Here is a 7,854-nt window from a genome sequence, read left to right on the forward strand (position 1 = left end):
CACAACTATTGTGAGCCTTGTGACTGGCCAATATGTATTCGCTGTTCTGACGTCACTGCCGTGTGATCCTTGTGATTGGTCAGTGTGTGCTCCCTGTTCTGACATCACTGCTCTGTGAGCCTTGTGATTGGCCAGTGTGTGTGCTCGCTGTTTTGACACGTCTGTGTGAGCCTTGGATTGGCCAGTGCGTGCTCGCTGTTCTGATGTCACGGTTGTATGAGACTTGTGATTGGTTAGAGCAGTGGTTCCCAAACTTTCTCAGGTCGTCACCCACTTTTCATACACGATCCTTGTCCATGGCCCACCGCCAAGCATAACCCACGACTGCACTGACTGTCAACACTCCTACACTCATTAGCTCCATATAAAAAACACTCTAGTAAATCCTGTAATTTTATTGATTCCATTTATTTTTTCTTTTGTTAAGTATTAATAAAGAAATTCCTAGCTTGCCTTTGCTGAATCTCATATAATTATTGAAGTGGTACTAAAGAAGTAACATAATGCGCATAAAGAATGTCTATACTTGGAGTGAAATGGCATTTATACTATAAATGACATTATTGCGGAAAGCTTTTTCAACAATAAACAAACAAAAGAACAAAATAAAACAAAAATCCAGTGATTTAAAAGTGTATTAATCCCGCGCCACGTGATCCGGTCTTTGAATCTAACAAATTTGATGATTCTGAAGTGAAATGCAATCATAGGGAGTCATAATTAGCTGCCACAACCAAGGCCTTCAGTGGCCACACGCTCACCTCACCTCCTCCCACACTATTTGCTTCTAAACATCCATGCCAGGTTCATGTTTCCTTCAATTGAATCTCCATTCCACTCAGTGTGATGGGTGATGTTGCAGATTATCAACAAGCTTCTTCTTTGTTTCACTTAGAGCACACCGTAGGTCATGCTTCACTTGAAGTCTGTTGCGACATTTCGTTTTAATGTGGAGTAGTTGAGAAAAGGAACCCTCACAGGAATAAGCTGATGAAAATGGTAGGAAGTGTCAAAAAGCCATTTGTCTATGTAGTCTAGTCATTTGTACTGAACCTTTAATTTCTTTTCATTGGCTGCCTACCCGCTAAACACCTTTGATTTAATATATACATATCCTCAGATTATGGCCTCCTACATTCTGCTACATGGCCCCCTAGGGGGCCAAGGCCCCCAGTTTGGGAACCACTGGGTTAGAGCATACATCAAGTATTTTTCTGCCTCGGTGATTAGTTCCAAGTGTCTGAAAATTATACCATGATGTCATTGCTTATGTTACTGTTTTATGTCTTACACAGATAAGCATAAATTACACATTTATATACATATTTCACATTCTTCTTATTATTATTGTGTCTTATTCAGTCAGTAAGCACGCACTTATTAATTTTCTATGGGATGACCAATGTCCAAGGGCAACAAAAATTATAAACAAAAAAAAGCCCACTTACAGCGAGTTCCCATACAGATGTCAAATAGAATGATTAAAAAAAAAAAAAGAACGGGATAAGTGTCTTGAAACCTCCCTCTTGAAAGAGTCTAAGTCATAGGATGGAGGAAATACAGAGCAGGCAGGGAGTTCCAGAGTTTACCAGAGAAAGGGATGAATGATTAAGAATACTGGTGAGCTCTTGCATTAGAGAGGTGGACATAATTGGGATGAGAGAAAGAAGAAAGTCTTGTGCAGCGAGGCTGCGGGAGGACAGAGGCATGCAGTTAGCAACAATCAGCTGTGGGGTGAGAAAAACTGGGGGAGGTGACTCAGAACACCTAACTTCACAGAATCTGTTTTAACCAGAGATGAGATGTGAAGTTTCTAGTTTAGATTATAAGTAATGAAGTTACAGAGAGAAGGATAGAAGCCGTAAGACGGTACATTGGAAACTAAAGCTTTGTGCCAGAATCTATCAAAAGCTTTTGATATGTCTAAGGCAACAGCGAAAGTTTCACCAAAATCCCTAAAAGAGGATGACCAAGACTCAGTAAGGACAGCCAGATCACCAGTAGAGGGGTCTCTACGGTACCCATACTCGCGATCAGATAGAAGGTTGTGAAGTGATAGATGTTTAAGAATCTTCCTGTTAAGGATAGACTTTAAAACTTTAGAGAGTGTGTCTTGCGTCATCCCATGTCATGTTTTTGTTAGGTATGAGTGCATGCCTAAAGTGTGGCCAAGCATTGTACCAGCTTCGGATGCCACCCAGCCCGTGATATGACACTGTTGACCTGATGGTCGGATATGGCCGGTCGTGTGGGCATTGAGGTCAGTCTTAGTGCGGCCGGCTTCCGGCCCAGACGTGGTTGGCAGCTCTGCTTTACCTCTCTGTACAGTTTCACAGCTTAATATATTGCAGCCGTCTACTTCGTGTACCCTTCACCCCACAACTACCACAACTACATAGCATCCATCTAGAACAAATGGTGGAAGTGATGAGATAGACACTTGGCGTTACTGCATCATTCTGTGCCTGTTTCCTCCGCCACGTGCCCTGCTCGCTCTGCCAGCTGCTTTGGCCTTCATCTTGTGCCTTGTGCTTCTGGCTAACTGCTATCTGCTACGCTACCTTTTGCGTGTTTCCTGCCTGCCGTGATGGGCCTCATGCTCGGGGTTTCCTCTGCTCGCGGCCGGCGACACTCATCGAGGACTAGTCTACTGTCTCTTGGCCGTGATGGACCTTTTGCTCGCGGTTTCCTCCTGCTGCGGCCGCCCACACTCGTCGAGGACTACGTTTACTTCTACAGTGCCTTCTGCTGCTGCCTGTGGGCCTCGGGTCGGTCTTTTTCTCCTGCTAGCCTGCCCTTGTCAGCCTGTGCTCGTGTGCTTCCTGGTCGGTTCTCCTCATCGCCACCATCGTCTTCCCACGCTGTCTACGGCTTTGGGCTAGGATTGGTGTGTCATTAGTGTTTTGCAAATGCAGTGTTGCTTTTTCAATTTATATGGTAAAGGACTCCATAGTCTCTTTGTTTCAGGCACCCAGTGATGTCACAGTGTTTTCCTGGCCTGTGATTCACCGTTCTAACGTCACAGCTAGTGTGAGCTTTGTGAATAGCCAAAGTGTGATTGCTGTTTTGACGTCAATGCCTTGTGAACCTTGTGATTCGCCAGTGTGTGCTCGCTGTTCTGACGTCACGTCTGTATGAACCTCGTGATTACCAGTGCCTACCCACTGTTTTGATGTCACAGCTGTGTGAGCCTCTTGATTGGCTAATGCATACGACGTCAAGTGTTTTCTGCATTATTTTATTTTATTATTATTATTTTTTTTTTGTGCTCTGTTGCTAACGTCTCCTGTTCAGCTTCCAAGTGGCTGAATATTATGCTATGATGTCATTGATTTTATTATTGTCTCGTATCTTACACAGATAAGCACGAATTACACATTTATACACAAATTTCACATTCTTGCTATTATTGTCTTTGTTCAGTCAGTGCACACATATATTTCAATGGGACGTGACCTGTATGTCACCCAGTGTGGTTGCGTCACCCCATATCATGTTTTTGTTAGGTATGAAGGAATGCTTAAGGTGTGGCCGAGCGATGTACTGGCTTCGGATGCCTCTAGCCAGTGACCTGACGTTGATCTGACCCACCCACGTAACAGGGAACTCAGTCTACACAGTCCGCCCAGCCTTGAGGGCGGACCTGGCGGCTCTGCTCTATAGCTATACTACCCAGTTTTCATTAGCATACTGTAGCCGTTCTACTTCTTGTATCCTTTAACTATGGATACAACCACAGCTACAGAACATCCATCCAAAACAAGTGAGTCAGTATGTCAGTCCGTCAGTCAATGGGTAAGTCAGTCAGAGTCAGTCAGTCAGGGAGAAAATGAGAGTCAATGAGTCATTGAGTCAATCAGTTAGTCAATAAGTCAGTAAGTGACTCAGTCAGTGAATCAGTCATTGAGTTAATCAGTGAATTATTCAGTGAATCAGTGAGTCGGTCAGTGAGTCAGTCACTGAGTCAGTGAGTGAGTCAGTGAATGAGTAAGTTAGTCAGTCGAGAAGGAGGAGGAGGAGGAGAAGGAAGGAAGGAGGTGTAGAGTACTTATGTGTAGATACTCGTATAATACCAAGGTGTGACACAAGGAGAAACGAACGAAGGTACAAGCGTATTGAAATATAGATAATAATAATAATAATAATAATAATAATAATAATAATAATAATAATAATAATAATAATAACAATAATAATAATAATAATAATAATAATAATAATAATAATAATAATAATAATAATAATAATAGTAATAATAATAAAATATATTTTTGTATCATAATTTTACACGCATATATATATAATATATATATATATATATATATATATATATATATATATATATATATATATATATATATATATATATATATATATATATATATATATATATATATATATATATATATATATATATATATATATATATATATATATATATATATATATAAAGCTTTTCGTCTCATCAACTCCTCTCCTCTAACTGACTGTCTTCAGCCTCTCTCTCACCGCCGCAATGTTGCATGTCTAGCTGTCTTCTACCGCTATTTTCATGCTAACTGCTCTTCTGATCTTGCTAACTGCATGCCTCCCTTCCTTCCACGGCCTCGCTGCACAAGACTTTCTTCTTTCTCTCACCCCTATTCTGTCCACCTCTCTAACGCAAGAGTTAACCAGTATTCTCAATCATTCATCCCTTTCTCTGGTAAACTCTGGAACTCCCTGCCTGCTTCTGTATTTCCACCTTCCTATGACTTGAATTCCTTCAAGAGGGAGGTTTCAAAAAAAAAAATAAATAAATAAAAAAATAAATAAATAAAAAAAAAAAAATATATATATATATATATATATATATATATATATATATATATATATATATATATATATATATATATATATATATATATATATATATATATATATATATATATATATATATATCAATGTTATATGTTTTGTCCGCTTTTCCATCAAATTCCATTTTCTAATTTTCAAGCTCAAGCCATAAAGCTGAACACGTAAGGCTTATGTAAGAGAACGCCATTTCCCTGAGGGCCCACAATGCTCACGCCTGAAATGCTTGCACTCCCTAGCCCACTGCCTCAACACAAACCTATGATTATATACAAATGGCTGGTTTCCCCAGTGTGATAGCTTTATGGTCTTCGTAAAATCGCCTTTATTTTTCGGTTCGTGTTCACTCTTTAAACCAATTCCTCTGCTTTCTTCGTTATTGCTATTACTTTCATATTGTTGCCTCAGGTTTCCCTCTCGTCCAGCGCCCGGATATTCGACAATCAGCGCGTGCTGATCGGACACGTCTCTTTGTCGCTTTACTGCCACTGAGACAACAGAAAAGGGCTGGAAAGAGGCCGTAATACGTGCTTTCTCTCCATCGAAATCGCTTCCAGTCATGAAGTGAACGGTGACGGCGATAATTTGGGTGGGTGGAGGTGGTGTGGATGAGCACACGATTTTCTCCCGCCAGTACAGGAAGGTGTGTCGGTGGTAGCGGTTGTGTGTAGTGTGGTGCTGCACAGTCTCTCTTTCAGGCCTTGGTGTGCCACAGGGTGTTCGTTGTGACACTTAAGTTTGTGTTGGAGGACTCAGCGCTTGTTGGGTGACTGCGTTAGCTCGCAAGTGTTAGCAATGGTGAGTGGATGTTGACTTAAGAGTATTTTGCTTCATGTACTTAGGACGTTGTGTTAATTCAAAGCAGGTCTGCGTGAGTGCAATGACTATAGTGTGACGCATGAACGTAATACTAATTAGCAGTGGTAGTGTTAATTTCACCATTTGCTTCATGAGTGTTACGCAGTAGGACATGAATTTAATCCATAACAACGCTAATTCATCCATTTCCTGCGTTTTATGTAGTGTGACGTGTGAATGTAGTAGTTTTCAGTTCTAAGTACTGTAATTTATAGTTGTACACTTGTGTGAAGCTGTAACAGGAAACCATGGGATGCCATTTATGAAACTGCACCCTTACTTGCAGAAGGCACTTCAGAGTCAACATCACTAATGGAGGAAAGTTTACATGGCGACGAGAATAGAGCCATTTCGTGTCGCCTATGCAGTAACAATAGACAATGTAACTAAAACATTACATCCTTGCAACTAGACTTTTTCAGTAAATAAACACATGGAAAGGAAAAGAAGTCATGAAGTCGGAATTAGTTTTTATCCCCAGCTTTCTCTCTCTCTCTCTCTCTCTCTCTCTCTCTCTCTCTCTCTCTCTCTCTCTCTCTCTCTCTCTCTCTGATTCGGTAAAACACGCACGTGTTAGAGGGTTTGTGGAACGCGGGTCTTAACTATTTAAAAGTGTCCGAGAAACAAACAGTACTAAAAAATATGTTCAAGAGACTAGCTTTTCTTTTCAAGAATTTCTATTTTTTTTTATCGCATTATGTTTATTGTGACGATAACGTTGATGACGGCGATAATGATGAGAATGATAGTACTACCACTACTACTACTACTACTGCTACTACTACTACTACTACTACTACTACTACTACTACTACTACTACTATTACTACTACTACTACTACTACTACTACTACTACTACTACTACTACTACTACTACTACTACTACTTTTGCTGCTGCTGCTACTACTACTACTACTAGTAATTATAATAATAGTAATAATAACAATGATAATAATAATAATAATAATAATAATAATAATAATAATAATAATGATAATAATAATAATAGTGATAATAATAATAATAACAAAAATAATAATAATAATAATAATAATAATAATAATAATAATAATAATAATAATAATAATAATAATAATAAGATGATGATGATGATGATACTGCTACTACCACTACTACTATTACCACCACTATTCCTCCTCCTATTCCTCCTCCCCCCTCCTTCTTTTCTACTACTACTACTACTACTACTACTACTACTACTACTACTACTACTGTTACTACTACCACTTCTACTATTACTGCTACATACTATACTACTACTACTACTACTACTACTACTACTACTACTACTACTTCTGCTACTGCTACTACTACTACTACTACTACTACTACTACTACTACTACTACTACTACTACTACGACTAGTACTACTACTACTACTACTACTACTACTACTACTACTACTACTACTAATAATAATAATAATAATAATAATAATAATAATAATAATATAATGATGATGATGGTGATGATAATGATGATGAAGAGCAGCAGGAGGAAGAGGAAGAGGAGGAGGAGGAGGAGGATGAGAAGGAGAAGGAGAAGGAGAAGCAGAAGGAGAAGAAGGAGAAGAAGGAGAAGAAGGAGAAGGAGGAGGAGGAAGAGAAGGAGGAGGAGGAAGAGGAGGAGGAGGAGGAGGAAAGAGAACAGTATAAATAGAGCACTTTTCTTCGTGACAAACAGACCACCGCCTCTCCATCCGTTCCTTGGTCAGTAAGGGAATTCGTACATGTTTAATCTGCACGTAAGTTTCCCTGAGTCATCGCTGTTAATAAAATAAACGGTTTCTCTTGAGGCCCGTTGGAGCGTTTGCGTGGCCCAAATAGACACTTTCATCTTCCCTTTGGGCCAACTTTCCTTCTTCAACCCTTTGCTCCACCACTACCTTCGGTCTTTCTCTCAATATAGTCGGTTTTCTTACTTTTCCGTACAGGTAATGGTCTCATCGTTTACACACACAAGCCTCGGTGCATGATTTAGTACATGTCGTGGATCAACCCATGAGAATGTAGGATTTCACTCAACTAACGGTAAATGGTTAGCGCGAACGAGGAGTGACTGGAAAGATTGGCGTGAGGGAGAGCAGTGGTGGTGGTGATGCTGATGGTTCTTGTAGAATG

General features: G+C 39.9%; 1 protein-coding gene across 1 annotated transcript in view; it reads left to right on the top strand.

Annotated features, from left to right (window-relative positions):
- The first annotated feature begins 5,485 nt into the window (after positions 1–5,485).
- The window catches only part of LOC135106770 (uncharacterized), a 6,209-nt gene continuing 3,840 nt past the window's right edge, over positions 5,486–7,854 (top strand). Inside the window, exon 1 of the mRNA XM_064016061.1 lies at positions 5,486–5,652. Within this exon, the coding sequence (XP_063872131.1) occupies positions 5,650–5,652 (3 nt within the window). The 5' untranslated portion in view covers positions 5,486–5,649. The remainder of the gene's footprint in view (positions 5,653–7,854) is intronic.

The sequence above is a fragment of the Scylla paramamosain genome, chromosome 14, assembly GCF_035594125.1.
Source record: "Scylla paramamosain isolate STU-SP2022 chromosome 14, ASM3559412v1, whole genome shotgun sequence".
NCBI lineage: Eukaryota > Metazoa > Arthropoda > Malacostraca > Decapoda > Portunidae > Scylla > Scylla paramamosain.